General features: G+C 42.7%; 1 protein-coding gene across 1 annotated transcript in view; it reads left to right on the top strand.

Moving 5' to 3' along the window:
- Fndc3b (fibronectin type III domain containing 3B) overlaps positions 1 to 20,624 on the top strand; it is a 225,779-nt gene that overhangs the window by 99,921 nt on the left and 105,234 nt on the right. The window contains exons 3-5 of the mRNA XM_013016157.1: positions 1,025 to 1,101; positions 10,713 to 10,956; positions 13,955 to 14,245. Of these exons, the coding sequence (XP_012871611.1) occupies positions 1,025 to 1,101; positions 10,713 to 10,956; positions 13,955 to 14,245 (612 nt within the window). The remainder of the gene's footprint in view (positions 1 to 1,024; positions 1,102 to 10,712; positions 10,957 to 13,954; positions 14,246 to 20,624) is intronic.

The following is a 20,624-nucleotide window of genomic DNA, read 5'->3' on the forward strand; positions in this document are numbered from 1 at the left end:
GAGATTAAGCGTTGGAACTCGAACTCTCTTTTTGGTTGGAGAGAGCTGTGGCGTTTCCCTACTGCCCCGTCGCCATCTTGGTCCCCCCTCGATTTGGAGTATTTTCAAGGCTTCCTGTCTTTCATATTAAGGGCAGGTTATAACAGCTTACTAAAAATAAAACTGTGACTGAACATCATAAACCCAAACATTATAAGGAACTTTTTGAACTAGAAACTCACTTTGATTAATCTGTTTAAACATTGATCAGTAATACTTTTTTGTGATGGGGCGTGAGCTCATGGACTGGGTGTTGTCCCTGAGCTTTTGCCTCAAGGTTAGCACTCTACCATTTTGAGCCACAGCACCACTTCTGGTTTTCTGGTAGTTAATTGGAGATGAGAGTCTGGTGGACTTTCCTGCCCAGGCTGGCTTCAAACCATGATCCTCATATCTCAGTCTCCTGAGTAGCTAGGATTACAGGCACGAGTCACCGGCATCCAGCCAGTAATGCATTTTCAAATGCAAAAAAAATAAAAAAGAGAAACTTTTTGCTGTAGTAGAATCCTTCCTTCCTTCCTTCCTTCCTTCCTTCCTTCCTTCCTTCCTTCCTTCCTTCCTTCCTTCCTTCCTCCCCCCTCTTTTCCTTTTGGCTGAAGGGTCTCATAGTCCTAGAGCTTACAATCCTCCTGCTTCTACCTCCCCATACTGGGATTGCAGGTGTGCACTCCCATGCCTGAAAGTTACACTGCTCTTTACTAATCAGTCTTGGCTCATGGAACTTGAGGCTTGGGGAGTCATGAAATATTCACAAAGCACTGATAGTTGTTTTATTCATTTATTTGCAAGTTTACCTTGAGTTGTATAACTGGAAAGTTCCTTTTCATTCTCAGTCTCAGATAAGATAGGAGATGCTAGTTCTTAAATAACCATTAGACAAATGACTGTTTTGGATTTTGATCCTATATCAAAAGTATCAATGATCATTTTACTAGAATGCAGTATGATTCTTCACCTCTTAATTCTTTGCTGTTTCTCCTCTTAGGACCTGCTGAAGTTCCCATGATGTCACCTAATGGATCCATCCCTCCCATCCACGTGCCACCGGGTTATATCTCACAGGTACTTCTGCACTCCGCCATGCCTTAGTTTACTTACCAGAAAGCTGCTGGGTAGGATTGAATGAATGCCTTTCTTTTTGTGGCAGCAAGCAGCACTTCCAGATCTTCCCACTTGGGGTGCCAGAGAGCCAGAGAGAAATGGAAACAGGCTCTTGGGCTGCCCTCTGTCAAAGTAGGTGACCACATCTGATGTCTGCTTCATGATTCACGGATTCTTCTGATTTAGAAATTACCTTCCATCCGTCTTATAATTTCCTGGGACTTAATTAGCAACGACATTGCCTCACACTTGCAAACCTACTTACTTAGGAGGATGAATTCTGAGAATACCAGTTCCAAGCCAGCCCAGGCAGGAAAGTCTAAGAGATTCTTAATTAATCACCAGTTAACCACTGAAAGAAGGCAGAAATGGAGATGTGGATCAAGTGGTAAAGCACCAGCCTTGAGCAAAAACACTAAGGGACAACAACCAGGCCAATATAAAAAAAAAATGGGTGTAGGGCTGCCCTCTGGTGTAAGAGTTACATTTCTAAATCACTAAAGTGACATAGGTAGGCCTGTAGAATTACTGAGTGTGATGTGAGAATTTGGTGTTTGCCCTTAAGTTTATTTGAATTTTGGTCTGTTCTTCAGTAAAATATTACCAGTAGCAATCTCAGAGATGTATTGGAAGAGAAAAACATTCAAGAGGATGAAGTTATTGTTCTCAGCCTAGGTCCTGTATAAAGTGCTCAGGGTACTTGTGATGCAGTGGTTAGTGAATATGTAAGATACTCTCCTGTCATCACTAAATTCCTATCTGTGTTTTTCCTTCCTAGTACATAATACTTCACCAGCCAACCATCTTTCTTTTCTCTCCTTTCCCTCCTCCCCCACTTACCTTGCTCTCCTCCTCCCACTCTCTCATTCTTGTTCTTTGTTCCCTGACTTATATAAGAGTATGATATATACATTTTAAAAAAAACAGGACAAAAGCCTGAAGAATATGAGATGACAGTCACAATGTTAATGTTTTGGAGGTTACAGCCTTTCAGAGTTTTCCCCTCATGCCTTATTGATTTGCCTGCCGCTGCTTTTAAAAGAGTATTAAAAATCTGTAATTTTTACTTTTTAATGATTTTTTGCTAGGGTGGAAACAACTGGCGATTGCATAGGCAATTTACTGAAGCTCAGGCAGGAATGAAAGATTTCTCCTTCTGTGATGTAAAAACTTATCCATTTCTTTATGGCATAAGGCATACTGCAGCCACTATCATTTCTTTTTCCATCCTTTTATGTGAGTCAAGTTGGCCTTCTTTCTCTTTCTCTCTCTTTCTTTCTCTTTCTCTTTTTCTTTCTCTCTCTCTCTCTGTCTCTTTCTGTCTCTTTCTCTTTCTCTCTTTCTGTCTTTCTCTCCTTCCCTCTCTCTTTCTTTCCTTCCTTCCTTCCTTCTTTCTTTCTTTGTAAATTAAATAGGTAGATTTAATTAAATAGCCAATAAAGAGAACACCACATGGTACTCAGTCAGGAAGAGAAGTTTATTTACTGAACTGCTGCCCTGCAATGCATGGTAGAGGTGCACAAGCCAAAGGGGCAACCCACCCCTGGCCCAGGACTTACCTAGGCCAAGGGAAGGGACAAGGTGTGGTCATACTAGATGCGACCTCAGGGCCTAGGACCCTCCCATGGTCCAATGGGAGGCATGAATGGGGCGGCCCAGGGTGCGATCTGGGAGAAGGGAAAGACTACCTACAGGTGTGCCAGTTACCTAGGTGACATAGGTACTGGGCCACCATGGTGGCAAAAATCACACCTTCTTTCATAACCCCCATTCTCTGATGGAAAGCCATTATACTTCCAGTATTCTAGCTAGTGACTCATGCCTGTAATCCCAGCATCTCAGGAGACTAAGAGCTGAGGATTAAGATCAAAGCCAGCCTGGGCAGGAAGTGTATAAAATCCCTACCACCAGTTAACCAGTAAAAGGCCAGAAGTGAAGGCATTCCTCAAGCAGTAGAGACCCAGGGTGGAAATACAAAAAGAGAGTATGAGGCAGAGTTTAAGGCTTAGTACTGGCATTAAAAAAAAAAAAAGAAAATGAAAACATCCAGCATTCCATTTCCATCAGCCTTTTGCTCCTTTTGGGGTGGCTGTGATTATATTAAATGCAAAACATTTATTGGAAGTGAGTCCTAGGTAAAATGGAGAATATTTGGCCTGGGTCTATTTTGGATTCTGAAAAAACTTTTATTAAAAAATCCAAAAGGAAAGGGCAAAAACAAAGATGTAAACTCAATTCTGCAAACCTGAATTGGAAGCAAAGTGACACTTCTTCCCAATGATGATTGATCGTGAGAAAATTCTACAAGACTCTAGAAGAGTAGTAAGAATGGAATAGATTTCATTTGGAACTGAAAAGTGAGGAAGAAGCAGTCTGAAAGGCCCGGGCACGGTTCTGTCTCTTAGCCCCTACCCCATTCTCCTTGTGGTGCTGAGAATGGAACTCTGGACCTTGTATGCGCAAGGCAGGCGCTCCACCACTGAGCTACACACTAGACTGTTTTGATTGGGATCCTTGAATACAAGACGTATTGAGAGTTTACCTTTCCATATTATTTTTGGTGGTACTGGGGTTTGAACTCAGGGCTTTATTCTCACTTGGCTTGCTTTCTGACAGCAGATGCTCTACCACTTAAGCCATACCTCCAGCACCAATTTCTGCTGGTTAATTGGAGATGGACTGTACTGTACATTTCTCCTGGGCTGGCCTCCTGCCATAATCTTCCAGTTCTTTACCTCCTGAGTTTCTGGGATTGCAGGCATGAGCTCGCCTTTCATGTTCCACCCTGGCTGCTTCCTCTTGTCTAGTTTCTTCTGTCACATCCATGAGTAACACTGGGTACAGTAGGAAGAAGAAGAATGAAGAAAACCATGGCACAGGCATTCACTGTGTTACAGCAAATCCTGTGGCCGTCTGGCAGGGCTTGTCTTTCTGAATCTTTGTCGGGTGTGCGTGTGTATGTGTGTGTGTGTGTGTGTGTGTGTGTGTGTGTGTGTGTAAGGGGAAGTCGGCTGAGTTTTCCTCTCCTTGTACATTGGCCATGGCTCTTGTGTGTGTGTGTGTGTGTGTGTAAGGGGAGGTCGGCTGAGTTTTCCTCTCCTTGTACATTGGCCATGGCTCTTGTGGTTTCCTCCCATCATTAATTTTCTAAATAATTTCCATGTAAAAATTTCTTAAGCAGATGTCCTGTGTTTTATTTTCCATGGCTCCATATGAATTTTGGGTATGATTTTCAAATGTTACCCAAAGATGAAAAAGATCTGTGAAAAGAAGAAAAGTAAAACATCCAAATCACTGTCCTATCATTTAGGAAAACCACTTTGCTTGTTTGTGCACACACACACACACACACACACACACACACACACACAGAGTCACTCTAATCCATTCCATTATTATTATTTTTTTGTGGATTTGTTAATGAACCAGTTAATGAGAAATTGTTTCTTCTGGTGAGGGGAAGACATTTTGAAAAGCACATTTAAATTTCACGTTGTTTATTCTGCAGAGCTGGCTGGAATTAGCCCATTGGAGATATAATCTGGCCTGTTGGTTACCCATCCCTTTTTGGCTCAGCCTGGTCATATGACTTACAGTTAGCCTCCTTTTATAATTACCACTTCATCTTATATTATACACTGTTAAGATCAGGCAGAAAGAATGTGGGGATTGTACTGTACCCTGACAAATTGAGAGGGAGACCCCCTACGCCATCAGTAATAAGAAAATCAGGTTTCTTCAATGTTCTTTGGAAGAAATAAAATTTTTAATAGGAAGTTAGGAAGATGTCCTGTACATTGTGAATTTTTGGAAAAGCATATTAGTTAGGAATTATTTAGTTTCCATGATCAGTTTTTTAAAATACTTTGAATTACTTTGAGAAGCCATCACAGGCAGATGTGAGAGTGCTTAATTAAAGGAAGATATCTCTAGCTGGGTACCAGTGGGTTATGCCTATAATCCCAGCTACTCAGGAGGCTGAGATTTGAGGATCCCAGTTGGAAATCCCATGAGGCAGAAAAGTCCGTGAGACTCTTCTTTCCAATTAATCACCAAAAAAAAAAAAGAATCACTATCTGGCAACTAATAACAAGTAATTTTATAGTTGCGATCAGCATATATCTTGTTACCTAATAAACCTTATAGTGTATTACCAAAGTATCTGGGCTTTAAAACTATCAAAACCTGAAGTACTGCTAAAACTATTATAACTTGTTGATTACATTTACAACTAAAAGAAGTACTAAAAAATAAAAAAGATTTCTGGTTCAGGGTTCCCTGCATTCAGTCCACCTTACAAGCTTGCAGGCTAGCAGTCCCTGGACCTGTATAAGGCCTTGGGCTCTAATGTAATGGCCCCTACCTTGCAGGCTAGAGTCCCTGGGCCTGTTTAAGGCCTTGGGCTCTAATGTAATAGCCCCCACTGTGGAGTAGCACAATGCTTAGCACCAGGGTCTGTCCATCTCTGGGAAAGATTCACCCTATTTCTTCCTGGTACCTCATGACAGATGACTTAATCCAAGTGGGATGCAGTATACAAATAGAAAAGGCTTGGGTCTCTAGGGTCCCCACCCACGGGTGGTACTGTGCTAATCCTCACCAGATCTCTTGGCCTGTCTTTCCCTTTGTTTTTCTAGCATTGTTCTTCATTGTTCTCCAGCTTTGTTCTTCTCTGAGTTAATTATCAGAGCTGTCTCAGAGTTATGAACATTATGAAAACTAACTTGTTCCATAAAGCTGTGTAGCTAGGTTTCAAGGAATGTACTAGTGGTCTGTTAGGTTGACTGTGGAGGGCTTTGATCTGTGTATTATCACCCCTAGAATGCTTTTCCTTGTTTCCAAGGAAATGATCCTCAGAGCAGCATGGAGTTGGCTATGTCTCTCCATTGATCAGCATTCAAGAGATGGCCAATCATTTCTCTCAGTCCAGCTTCTCAAGCACAGTCATTTCCTTAAACTTAGTCCCCAAGTTCAAGCCCCAGTACCCGAACCCAAAAAAAGAAAAGGGGGTGGGTCCTAAACTTGGAGGGTTTATAGTCTCCGAGTATGGATGATGGCAACACATTTGAATGTTCAAATGTTATTAAGGCTAGATGTGGAGAAAAAAATGAAGTTCACAAATACTGTTCTATGATTTCAACCATTCAGTTGGAAATCTAGAAAGCTCACAAGATTAGGATAATGCCTTCAATTTCGGTCAGCATTTTCAACTTGAACTTTACCAGTAAAATAAAACACATGGCCATGTGTTCCTGTCAGTCTTTGCTGGTCCTTGAGAATTATTTTATACTAATCCTTCCACATACTCACCCCTTCCCCCTTTTAATGTCAGTATTGGGACTTGAACTCAGGGGCCAGGTCACTGTCCCTTAGCTTTTTCAGTCAGGGCTTGTGCTCTACCACTTGAGCCATACCTTTATGTCTGGTGTTTTAGTGGACATAAGAGTCTCACAGAATTTTCTTTTCAGCTTGGCTTTGAACCTTGTTCCTCATATCTCAGCCTTCTGAGTAGCTAGGATTACAGGTGTGAGCCACCACTGCCCAGCCTTTCCTTTCTTCTTACCATGCCCCATGAAGGTCAGAGGAGTTGGATCTATTGTCTGCAATCTGGGCTAAGAGAGTTCAGTGCTTATGTGGCAGATCTGTCCCCTATACAAAGAACAGCCCAGCTTTCCACATGAGCCATGGTAAGGGCCAGAACTAGCTCAGCAGTGAAAAGTGAGATGTGATCTGTGAGTGGTAAACCTTGTGAACGTTCCTCTGGTAGAAAAGTGTGCTTGACACTGGACATGCATCTTTCTGTATAAATACTAGTAATGAAATCACACTGAGTTCATTTAAGAGGATCAGGTATGATGGTGTGTGGTTTCCTGAGTTCTTACTAGCTAAAATTCCAGGCACTGCGCTGTGTCCTCATTCTCAGCATTGTGTGAAATTTTAGAGAAGACCAGTCCAAGCTCACCAGAGTTATGTGGGGAATTTTTGATAAAAAAAAATGTGCTGCTATTCTTGACACATTTGAAATCTGTCACAGAAAAGCTATTTTTTTTTAAAAATGGGTGATGGAAGACTAATTATTTCATTCATTTAACTTATCAGGACTTTTTTTTTGGGGGGGAGGAGTCTTTTGTGTGTCCAAGTGCTTTTAAATTGCAGCTGGCCAGGATGCATGGCTCTCCTGCAAGCTATGTTGAGAGAGGCTTCTCAGTTTTGGACAGAAGGTAAGGGCTAGCGTGGGTTCTCCTGTGGTCCCTGTCCTTGCTGTGGTGATGGTTGGCTTCCTCTGGGCCCTTCCCCTGGTCTTTGTTTGTCCCTCTGGAGTCTGGTATCTTCTTAGGACAGTTATCATACTAGGTTTAGAGACCCCTCCCTCTGTGTGACATTGCTTTATATCAGATTATCTGTAAGAGCCCCTGACTCCAAAGGAGGCACATGCTGAGGTCCTGAACCCTTGGACTTGAACTTGAGAGAATTTGGGGTGGTCCAGGCTTCTGTCCTTCCAAGGGGACACCATGTTGAGCATCAGGTATGTTGAAGCTCAGAACACTCAGTTCTGGCTTCTGAAATCCCAATTCTTTGTTCTGGTATCCCTGGCAACACTCAATAAGGCTTTGTCTGATTTTTCTTTTATATTGTTGCTATACTCTGTTGTTTGGTACCTACTTATTCTCAACTTTGAATATCTGGTATTTATATGGTATGTAGCAGGCAATAATTGTTGAAGATGGGGTTTGTCTGTCTCTGGACATTGACCTAATTTCAGTGGTCCCCAAAAGGAAATTAATTTGTGTTTTAGGAAAATAGAAGACAGATTTTTGATAGCCTCTGGATTTTTTTTATGTCTACAATACTAGATTTATTTGTGAACCATCTTGATTAAGCAAAGAATATTTCTGCATAGTATCCCAAGTGGCTTATTGCTTTCTTGCATTATAACCAGTCCTTACATGGGGCTGTTCTTTGTGACAACATCGGCATAATTTCATTAGACATGGTTCACAACTGAATTTGATAACTAAAATCAGTTGCAATTCATATTATGAAAGAACAGTAAGCAAAATATTAGTACATGTTTTTGGTATTTTATGCTTATTTTAGAATTGCTGTTTAATTTTATTTATTTATTTATTTATTTTTGAGGGTAGTGAAACACAGACTTGGGTCCTAAGTAGCTCTCTAAAAGTGTGTTGTAATGTGTGCATGTCTATCTTAGGCAAATGCCACAGAAGAATTTAGGAGAATTGGAAAGGGGAATATCAAACATCTTTTATATGTATAAGCAATTTGTGGTTTCCCAAAGCTACTTAATTATCTACTTAATTATCTGAATTATCTGGAAACCTGTTTGGGGAGCATGTGTGAAGGACAATTTATCCTTTACCTTGACACAGTTATTTTTAAATTAGCACAAACATTATCACTAAATACAGTAGTAGATAATTTTTTGGCTATCTTTGGCCTCCCCCCCCCCCCCAAATTGTAAAGTTTTTCTTTGTTAGTGATATTTTTCTTAAAGCATGATAGCAGGTCAAAAGTTATGTGATGGCATGATGAAAATAAGCTGGGTGTGTAGTTCATGCCTATAATCCCAGCCTTGAGGAAGGTGATGCAGGAGGATGGATCTCAAGTTCAAGGCCAGCCTGAACAGTGTGGTAAACAGATAAGCAAACAAACAAATAAGAAAATAAATTATTTCCTTGGCAACCATCCTGTTGAAAGTTAATGTATCCTCCCATTCAGTGAGGACCCTGTTTCTCTTATACCCCATCAGTGTGGTCTGTGTAGTTGATTGAAGGTTTCTATATTTGTGAAATAATAAAGGCTAGAAACTTTGAGAAAATTCTTTCTGGGGACCTTACAGGATTTTACGAAAGCCCTAGCAAGGAGAAACATTTGAAATAAGCTACCGTCTTTCCTTCTGATGTTCTTGGCAACACTTAGTCTGCTTTTTCTCTTTATTATTATACTCTTACTTATACAATTATTTTTATGGTTAGACGGTGGGGAGGATAGAAGAGATAGAATAATGTGTTTTTTGTATTTGAGGTGGGATCAGTTCATAACACTTGTAGGAAAATTGCACAAGGTGTTCTAAATAGCATTGTCCACTCTGCCTTTTAGACAGCAGATAGCTTGCAGGAGGTGAGTGTCATAAACACTGCTACACATACCCTTGGAAATCAGCACATAAAAGCAGGTTATAGTTCTCTGAGGCCCAGACAGGGCTAGCTACTTCTATTCAAGAACACAGAGAAAACAGACCTGAGCTCTACTGTGCAGTGAGATTCAGTGTTAATTTTAAGGAGTTAATGTTGTTTTATTTAATGAGGTATTACCACCACAGAAAACTTTATCTTAATATATTTATTTAGATACTTTCCGTTTCTTGGCAGAAAAATGGCTGCTGGTTTGTGTTTAACTTACTGTATGCCTGAAGTAGACACTAAGCATTTATATACTCGCTATTTGGTTACAGCAATGTGTTTTTCCCCCCAATAAAGCTAAGCTTAGAGTGCTGTTATTGTTGTTAGACATGATGAAATCATTTTATTCTGGCCTGTAATCAGCCTCCTGAGGTGTAATGGGAAATCCATTTCAATAGACAGGTTCAGTTTTCAGTTAAAAAGAAATCTATCATACGGTATGCTTGATTATTTGTAGTTGATTAAACCAGTTATTGGTGTGTCTCTTTAGCTAACTGATCTTGGCTCTTGGCTTCCTAAAGACTCTCTCTCTCTCCCTCCCTCCCTCCCTCCCTCCCTCCCTTCTTTTTTTGGGTGCTGGTGCTAGTGTTTGAACTCAGGGCCTGGACACTGTCCTTTAGCTTTTACACTCAAGACTGGTACTTTACCACTTGAGCCACAGCTCCACTTCTGGCCTTTTGGTGGTTAATTGGAGATAAGTCTCATAGACTTTTTAGCCCAGGCTAATTTCAAACTTTGATCCTCAGATGTCAGCTTCCTGAGAAGCTAGGATTACAGATATGCGCTGCTGGTACCCAGCTTGTTCAAGTTTCTCATATGTTAATCCTTTCATTGAAATACCAGCTCCAGTAACCTTGTAGGCTATGACTTGACTTGAACAGTCCCTGTGTTTCTGAAAGCCTTTATGATCATGGAAATGGGCATATTAAATGCAATGGGACAGAACATTGCCAGGAGAACCAGCCCTACAAATGTCACACAGCTCAGAAAGCTTTTATTTTCCTTCTAGAAAAATTCTACACTCTATTGAAGCACACATTAAATTTATTTGTCTTGGATGAAGCAGAGAAAACTCTTGATGACAAAACCAAGACTTATCAAAGTACTGGTCTCTTAGGAAAGTTAGAAAGTATCATATCAGATCATTTACAAACAGCCTATTTTGGTGAATTTTAACAGTTCCAAAGTGCCTCCTTCCAGCACTCCTCTCAGAACTGGTTTTCACTGGTTGAATTACAGAGCCAGGATAGCGGAGAAGTGATTTCTTTTTCACGGGAAGAAGAAAATTGCAGTGAACGGGGGATTTACCTTGCGTGGGCACAGCTCAGGTGTTAATTCTGCCTCCTCTCCTTCTGCCTTTCTCTTCAGGTGATTGAAGACAGTACTGGAGTGCGCCGGGTGGTAGTTACACCCCAGTCCCCTGAGTGCTACCCTCCAAGTTACCCCTCTGCCATGTCTCCGACCCACCACCTGCCCCCGTACCTGACGCACCACCCCCATTTTATCCAGAACTCTCACGCGGCCTACTACCCACCTGTCACTGTGCCTGGAGACATGCCACCCCAGTTCTTCCCACAGCATCACCTTCCCCCTACGATCTACAGCGAGCAAGGTGAGTACACCCCACATCCAGGCTGGCACGCTGAGCCCTTAAAACTGGGCTCACACTTCAATGCCTGGAAGCGTTTTTGTTCTTTTGTAACAGACTTGAAAGAAAAGGATCTGGCCTGGTGTAAAACTCGGGGGACACCCCTAGTACCTCTTTTCTGGTTTGTGCCTTGTGAGGGTTACTACTCTATTCCTTCTTTCTTTTGTCCTAAATGTTTTCCCTGGGTTTGATTCCAAGCCCAGAAAAACCAGGGAGTGGTGTAGCTACTTTCCATGTGGGAGGAGCGGCAATGATGCTCAAGATACTCTTCTATCCTGTTCACGTGCGTGTGGAAGAATGGCCTGAGGTAGAGCTGGACCACATTATATCCTTGGCGTGTGTTAAGTCTTCCCATTCAGAGGAAATTGAAGAGTTTTTGTGTCCCATTTCGAATGGTAGAGGATTGTAAAGACTCAATATCCTTTGGGGTTTGGCAAGATCCTGCTTGGCACAATCCACAGATCCTGTGACTGGCGTGGGGCCCTCGGGAGACAAGCAGATACTTACCTTGAAAAGCGAAGAGCCTTGGAGCGGCCGACATTGTGTCATTTCAAAGTTTTGGCCTTGGTGTTAGTTTAGTCTGAAACTCTGCTCTGTTAAAGTGGATACTACAGAACCAGATAAGCCAGTTCAAAATTAGTTTTTAAACCTCTAGGACTTTGCAGAGTGATTTTCTTCAGAGTCTGTGAATTGAAGCACTTTATGGTTTTAAACATTTAATTGGTTTGGTTCAGATAAATTGTATGAAGGTATATCTGTCACATTGTAGAACTTTTGAGCAAGTTATTATCTAACATTCCTTTAGCAGTATCAATTTTGGTATCATTATTGTCCTCTGTATTCATTTTATACTGTTGTATTTTCTTATTACAAAAAAAAAATCTGAGCTGAGTACTTTTAAGTGAAATATCCTGTGGTAGGGGTAGAATCTGTTAGGGTTTTTTTTTTCTTTTTTTAAAGTAATCTGAAATTTAATACAATTCAAAATAATCAGGTGCTTTCATAACAGGATGTAGAGAGATGAGAAAAGAACATGGAATCAATAGCACCAACAGTATCAATGACTTCTTAAGAGTTGGATCTTTTTCTACCTAGTGATATGACTCCCTTCTCCCCACTCCACCCCCAAAAAATCAAAGCAACGAGCTTATAATAGGGAAATGTTTAGAAACAAAGTGAAATAATAAGTTTTGGGGGAAGCATTCAGTACTTTCACCCAATGTTTGTGAACTATGAGGGTCTGAGCCGTATAGACAGGCAGCATGAAGGGCCTGAGACTCTACTCGCTTCACGCTGTGTATCTGACCTACCTTACGTCAGTAGCTTGGGAGAAGGGTTTCAGATATGTGACACCCATTGTGACTTTAGTCATGGCAAACTGATTTAAATTGCCAATAGGACTAATTATTTTTTAAATCTCCCTCTCCATTTTATACTGTATTTTTATTTCATTAAAATAAAACCATGGATTAATGTCCAAATAAGAAAAGTATGTACCTTAATTTCAAGTTAAAGACAATAGTTCAGTAAAATCTTTATATCAAATAATTATATACTTTTCATTCCTGAAATGTGCATAGCTAAAAACATTTCAACATTTGAGCCCTAAGAGTTTAAAAAGTTTCAACATGACTTAAATGATGATTGTAGCAGTTCCTGTGTGAGTGTTTTAAATCTGAAATGTAATGAATACATTATGCCATCTAGAATACTTGCCCTCCATCTTGATATGCTTTATTCACACATAATCTCTCTGAATAGGGTTGTGTTTATTTTTGTGAGCATTGTAGTACGAATTGACTTACCTTGTAAAAAATATTCTTCTTAAAGATCTTCTGTTACTGTGAACAGGAAGAAAATGAGGAGTTGAAGTTTACAATTGAGCAACTGAAATAAGAGGTTAAATTCTCTGCAGAGCACAGTATGCCCCTGTGAGCCTGCAGGGCCCTGATTTCAGCCTCTGTTTCCCTCTCACAGGAGTGGATTTGGATAGTAACTCATATGGTGACCTGGTGTAGGTAAAGCCCTGTTACCTTGTAAGATACAAAGGCCCAGCCTGGCACCTACACCTGTGACTCACACCTCTGAGCCTAGATACACAAGAAGCAGTGATATGAGGATTGTGGTTCAAAACTAGCCTGGTCAGAAAAGTCTAAAAGATTCTTATCTCCAGTTAACCACTACAAAGCCAATAGTAGAGCTGTGGTTTAAGTGGTAGAGTACTGGCCTTGAGCAAAGAAGCTAAGGTACAGCACCCAGGCCCTGATACAAGGACCCAATATCTGTGTTATAGATTGCATTTTGATTGATGCTAAAATATAATTTCAAACTGGCTTAAAACTATAGATTTCAATTTTTCCCTCATGAGAGCATAAGATCTGTTCTGTTAAGCAACTTAAATATGTATGTAGCAAGGTGCCACTGGCTCATGCCTGTAATCCTAGCTACTCAGGAAGCTGAGATCTGAGGATCATGGTTCAAAGCCAACCCTGGACAGGAAAATCTGTGAGATTCTTATCTCCAATTAACCAGCAAAATGCCTGAAGTGGACCTGTGGCCCAAGTGTTAGAATACCAACTTTGAGCCAAAAGGCCAAGCAAGAGCTTGAGGCCATGAGCTTAAGCCCCAGTACTGGCCTCCAAAATGAAGTATATAATAAAGCCAATCATTTTGGTCTTCCCCTTTGTTCTTCTACATTTTCCTGCATGATTTATGGGAAATTTCTCAATGCCCTGTGTGGCTTTTAATAATTGATTTTCCCTTGATTGGTTAGAAAAGAATAGGTACATATTAAACATGTATGGTACAAAACACACATACATATAACATTGTCTTCAAAGTATTTTTGATAGGAATTCTTCCTTTTGAAGGAATTCTTCCTCCTAGAGGTCAGGCCCTTTGACCTTCAAAGCACTTATTGCTGCCACTGCAGGCTGAGCCTTTGTTCTACTTTGCGTTTTAGAAATCATCCCACTGTACGGCATGTCCAGCTACATCACCCGAGAAGACCAGTACAGCAAGCCCCCGCACAAAAAACTGAAAGACCGCCAGATCGACCGCCAGAACCGCCTCAACAGCCCCCCCTCAACCCTCTACAAAAGTGGCTGCACCACCGTGTACAATGGCTACGGGAAGGGCCACAGTGGAGGCGGCGGAGGTGGTGGAGGTGGCGGCAGCGGCGGGGGCCCCGGTATCAAGAAGACTGAGCGGCGAGCCAGAAGCAGCCCAAAGGCCAATGATGCAGACTTGCAAGGTAAAGCCAAGGCCGTTTTCATAAAAGGGAACTTGCAGGTGGAGGCGGGAGCACCCTACACCAGAGCATCTTGTTACCTGGGTGTGTGGTTTTTCTGCTGGGAACTATTGAGTGGACCTCTCTAATCTGGTCCTATTAGGCAAGACTATTGGGGCATCTAATTTTTACTTATATTTTGTGGCAAAAGCATCCCATTTTCATCACATCTAACTTAGTATCAGTAACAGGTGTTCTGTATGTGTGTGTGTGTGCGTGCGTGCGTGCGTGCGTGCGTGCGTGTGTGTGTGTGTGTGTGTGTGTGTGCGCGCGCGCGAGCATACCAATACTGGGGCTGGAACTCAGACTTGTGGTCTAAGCATTGCCTTTCACTCAAGGCTGTTGCTCTACCACCACTCCACTTCTGGCTTTTTTCGTCGTTAATTGGAGATGAGAGTCTCACAGTTTTGTCTGCCTGGGCTGGCTTTGAACCTTGATCCTTATGTTTCAGCTTTCTGAGTAGCTAGGATTGCAGGCCTGAGCCACTGGTGCCCAGCTGAATCCTGAATTTTTAATTGCTGGCTTTTATAGAGCTTGCTTTCTGATTGGACACCTCTTCCTCTTTCTGGAACAAATCGTTGGATAGCTGTGGCTGCTCTGCGGCTTACTCTTGCTGATGGCTTGAGTCCCTAGCTCCTTCAGAGAAAGGTGGAATTGTGGTTTTCTTAGAGCTGAGGGTGTGACATGGGCAGAGAATAGTTGGGACTTCTGTAACTGCCATGCTTGGCTTAGAATCAAACTATGTCCTTTCTTAATCATTAGTTTTATTATTCCCAGAATTTCTGTGTCCTTGCTTCTACAATGGGCAGTTTCATTCCTATTTGTAAAATATTAAAAATATCTAGCTCAGCACCTAATGTTTTCCTGTGACAGTAATGCTTATTACTGGAATATTCTTTTTTTTGGAGGGGGTCCCGGTTGTGGGGCCTGAACTCTGGGCCTGGGCACTGTCCCTCAGCTCTTCAGCTCAAGGCTAGTGCTCTACCACTTGAGCCACAGCACCACTTCTGGCTTTTTTCTTTTTACTTATGTGGTGCTGAGGAATCGAACCCAGGGCCTCATGCATGCAAGGCAAGCACTCTACCACTGAGCCACCTTACCAGCCTCTACTGGAATATTCTTATTGTCTTCCTCATACCTGCAATGGTTCCATTCATACCACTGCGTGTCAGCCAATGTATCTGGTCCTCATAGCAGGCATCCCCACCCTCTCATGACCATCACTTTCCCTCCTGTCACATGCTTTCTCCTGTGAGCAAGGCATGATGGGATGCTAACCCTGCACCCCTGGACCACTGGCCCTGCCCACCTGCATCCTGGTTGCTCTAGAAGGGATTTGGGACTAAGAATATACACCAGCCCCTAGATCTATTGTGTGGAATCGTGCCAGCTCTCCCTGGCTTTTTCTGGCCTCTTGGTGCAACCCAGCTCCAAGAGAACTCTGGGGCATGGCCTCCCTGCCTCGTTTATCATGTCTTATCCTTGGGGGTCTGTGCACACGGTCCTCGTAAGCCTCAAAAGACAGTCCCCATGCTCAGGCTGATCCCTGAGGAGCCTCTCCAAAGGAACCCCCGTGTTTTCAAATCAGTGATTTTTCCATTCCCTGATCTGTGTTATGGCTATAGCTAAATCAGATCTGGACAGAGCGTTCCTTCGTTGAGGATCCGTGTGGCCCTGATGATGTCTGCAGGGCATTCTGACAGCTGCCGTCCACTCGCCTGCCTCACAGCCCCTCCATCCTCATTCCCCACCCCTGTCTGCCCCAGCACTCCAGTGCCTCAGTCTTTCCTTGCTCTAGTTTTTCCAGATCCTCTAGCTGCAAATGCCAGCTTCATCCTTCATGAGCCCACTCAACAGATCCCTTCTCAGGGGAAAATTCTACCAAAATGTCTACCTGTCCTTCTCCTTCTCCCAGCATTTCATTTTAGATCATGGGCATCAAGTCCACAGATGTTTAAGAAGAGTGGAAAAATACAGTACTTCTATGTAGACTGTTGTGATAGAAGTAAGCCTTGAGCCTGCTCTGGAGTCAAAACCTAGTCAAAATAACCGTAAGGCCTTCCACTGCCAGGACTAGAGGAGTTTCCTTTGCTCCGTGCGCATGGAGAAACAAGCTTCGTTCCTTCTAGTTTGTTTATAGCAGAAACTGAGGCGTGTGATATTGGGTGGTAACTTGTGAGATTTGCTGAGTGGCAATCAAAGTGCCTGCATTTTCAGACAGTGTTTTATATTCTCTGAAAGTAAAGGCTTCTGCTACTTAGTTTTAGAAAGAACTTGTATGAATTTAGACTATTTTTTAAAAAATAAAGCTTGGGGGCTGGGAAGGTGGCTCAGTGGTAGAGTGCTTGCCTTGCATGCATGAGGCCCTGGTTTTGATTCCTCAGCACTACATAAGCAAAAAGAAAAAAGCCGGAAGTGGCTCTGTGGCTCAAGTAGTAGAGCACTAGCCTTGAGCTGAAGAGCTGAGGGACAGCGTGCAGGCCCAGAGTTCAGGCCCCACGACCGGACCCCTCCCCCCAAAAAATAAATAAAGCTTGGTTGAGGACCCACTACTGAATCATGTAATGATACCTGTTCCAATCGTATAACAGTATCTATAGGCATGGTGGCACACACCTATAATCTCAGCCTTAGGGGGAGAGTGAGGCAGGGATATCATGGGTTCTAGGCTAGCTTGGGGGTATATGGATAAACCTAGGCTCAAAACAAAATAAACAAAAACAACTGCCCCCCATGCCATCTTCCCACTTAATGGTAGTAATGGTGAGTATTTGAGTAGGGTGTGTGTGTGTGTATGTGTGTGTGTGTGTGTGAGAGAGAGAGAGAGAGAGAGAGAGAGAGAGAGGCAGATGGGCTAGGAGGAGAGGAACGAGAGAAATGCACAGAAGAGTGAGGATTTCATCTTTGGTGTGTGTAGGAGGAAGATATGGTTTGTGCGCTTGCTGATGGTTACTTTTGCTGCGTTCCTAGTCTTCCTCCAAGAGTGAGAGTGCCTTTATAAACTCATTTGTAAATCATTTCTAAAACATACTGGCATGAGTGGGGTGCCAGTGGCTCACATCTGTAACCCAGCTACCTATCTGAGAAACAAAATTAGAAACCAACCAGGGCAGGAAAGTCAGTGAGACTTTTATCTCCCATCTACCACCAAAAAGCCAAAAGTGGAGCTATGATACAAGTGGTGTAGGATGCCAACTTTGAGCAAAAAACTAATGGACAGTGCACAGGCTTTGAGTTCAAGCCCCAGTGTGCATGTGTGTGTGTGTGTGTGTGTGTGTGTGTGTGTGTGTGTGTGTGTTGGAATGGAGAATGACTGCGTGTAATATAGAACAAATAATTTCACTAGGCTTCAGGCTCCCTTTGGAAAATTGAATGGATGAGTTCAGTGATTTTCAAAATCCCACCCATGATGACATTCTCTCTCTTTCACTTTTTTTCACACTTCTGTAGCTCTCAAGTTCAATAGACGATTTCATCATTAGCCAGTTATAAACACATGTATCCTGGAACTCTTATGGTTTCCAGGGGACCATGGGTCTTTGTCACCATCTACAGCCATTGATAAGGGACCCAGACCTAGCCTAGGCCCTAGCTGCTGAGAATCTCAGGGCAGCAAATCTGAGAGCTGACAGCAGTTACCCTTCCAGCCTTTCCCAGAACCACAACCCATGGAGGCTGTTTCCCAGGTGCTTTAGGGAGTGACTTGCCCGCTAGCCCTTGAGAAATGCTGGCTCTCTGAAAGCCAGGCAATTCCCAGCTGTGGTGGGAAGGGGGAGGAGGGTGTTTAGTTAAGACACATGATTTCAGATGAAGCCTGTTCCTTGTCCTTAACTGTGTGTGACACATTCCCATGATAACTCCTCGGGTGGAGAATCCCTTTTGTGTTACAAAGATGCAGCAGCTTATGCACAGTCTTCTAGAACTCACCAAGTCACATTGAAGAGGGGGGTGGAACTGGAGCAAATGGTGAGAATTCCAAATATAGAAGAAAGAGAACATAGAGCTGGCTTGGGCATTTGACCTTTGGGATTGTGAACAATCCAAAGACTGGAGGAAATTCCACCACATAGAGTCATACTTTGTGACTGTAACACTGAAAGACTTGAAGAAGACATTATTCCTGTACATTCCCCTTTCAGAGGTGACCCATGCCCTCAGGAGCCTTTATACCAATTGTTTGTATTCCAGTGATTTCCCAGGTGGTCCCCCCTGATTCTTCCTCTGTCCCTGCATTTTCTAACCAGTACTCAGAAGTCTGAACCAGAGCAAAGTGACATTTACCCCAGAACTGGTCGAAAAGTTTCTTCATAGTAATACTTATTCATGATAAGAAGCATCATTGCCCTAAGTTGGGGATGGCATTTTCCCCTCTAAAGGTCTGAGGTTAGGACCACTGTGGGCCCACAGTCTGTCCTCTTGTTGAATGCCATGTCGTGGGATCTGGGATGGATGGCCGAAGCCACCTGCACAACCCACAGTGGCTTTCTTTGTTTGCAGTGACGTGCGTGATCGCAATAAGGCCTGGAATGTGTTTTTACTGGAATGTCTTGGTCTTGGCTCCCTGTGAGAGATAATGCTGGCATTTTCCCTTTAAAGTTGGATATGCAGTGGAGATTTGTGCTTCACCAGCAGCTGAGTTCTTCTTTCTCTTGAAAGCTTTCTCTCATTTGAGCATACACCCTCCCAGACAGGGTCTTCGGAGGATGGGAGAAAGTGTGAGTCACAGATTATAGACCAGGCCCCCCTGAATAACTTCATTAGAAACTCATTTTGACATAGAGTTTCAATATTGCTTCGTCTGAACGCACTCCGTTGATGATAAATCCTGTGTGTTTTCTCCTGTCCGATGCTACCTCTGAATCCTGACCCTGCCAGAAATATCGAGAAAACATGAAAGAAAAATTAAAAGTGAGCTCAGATCCATGGAATTCACCATTTTCCTGCCAAGTACAGTCTGAAAAGTGAAAACAGTCCAAACAAGTCCAAATAGCTTTTTATTTAAAAAACAAAACAAAACAAAACCAAAAAGGACAAAATGGATCCCTGGATGAAGATTCAAGTGACATTCTTCTTGGCAGGAAACTGGACAATTAGCACCATCCTTCCAGCAAATGCGCTGCCAGCTCTTCCCCTCTGAAGGCCTTGGAGAGACTGAGTTGTGGGCCCCATGGACTTCAGGGTCTTGCAGCTGTCTGTGTGTGGGATGGACACGATGATTGTTTAGGGGGCAGAAGGTCTTTCTCATGGACTGTGTTGCTCATTAACACATGTGCTTTCTGATGTGGGTGTTATTTTCTGAGGTCCAGGGGCTGGAGAAATTGAATAACCTTTTCTATAAGCCCAGAGTGTGCCAGTTTCCCTCCTGGCAACAATGTTAACTTTACTGGTGCAGAGTCACATTTGACAGCAAAAGAGGGATCTGGTAGCCTCAATTGTAGGGTACATAGTAGTAGCCTTTATCAAGCATTAGCAGATCCTTACCATTTTGCCTTTTGTCCTTCTTCCTCTTAGTGTTTTTCTTTTCCTTTCCTTTTTTAAAAAAAATGTGGCCAGTATTAGGGCTTGAACTCAAGGCTTTTTGCTCTCACTTGGTTTTTTTCCACTCTAGGCTACCCCTCTACCACTTGAGCCACAGTTCAAAGCCACAGCGTTTTGGTGAGTAGTTGTAGTTAAGAGTCTCATGGGCTTTCCTGCTGAGGTTGTCTTTGAACCACGATCCTCAAGATGTCAGCCTGCTGAGTAGGTAGGATTACAGGATTACAGCTAGGATTATACCAACGCTCTTTCTCCCTGTATTTTCGCTGTGGCTAGAATGTTTTAAAGATGTTAACTATATGATTCTTGTCACCAGGCAGGGGGAAATATTTTTGTCTTGTCAATCTCAGGAGTCTGCATTCATTAAATCATACTTTAAACTTCAGCATTGTTCACCTAAATAGAAGGCAGCATGTGACAAGCGGCTTTGGGTTTCCTTTGGAAATGATCTTTCAGCAGAGGTTTGAAGGCAGAATCTTGATTGGCATCTACTGTATGTAGTACTTAGCTCCTTGGAGCCATGTTATTTTCTCTGCCTTTGGGCTTTCTTGGGAAGTGATCAGAGCAGCATTTAGATGAGATCAGTACCCTTGTTTGACCAAAGAGCCCTTTAAACAGCAGGTATGTGTGATGATATGGTGTGTGTCTGGTAGATCTGTAGCCTTCAATTTCATCGAGTTGAAACTCTAGTGTGTTGCTCTCTGGTTTAGTTCAGTTGGATTCAGAATGTATCTGGGCTAGAGGTCACCATCATGGACCAGCCAGGCTGGGAAGCAGAATCACATGCAACGTGGGGTTGACATGTCCT

Source organism: Dipodomys ordii, unplaced genomic scaffold (assembly GCF_000151885.1).
Source record: "Dipodomys ordii isolate 6190 unplaced genomic scaffold, Dord_2.0 Scaffold30, whole genome shotgun sequence".
In the NCBI taxonomy this organism is placed as follows: Eukaryota; Metazoa; Chordata; class Mammalia; order Rodentia; family Heteromyidae; genus Dipodomys; species Dipodomys ordii.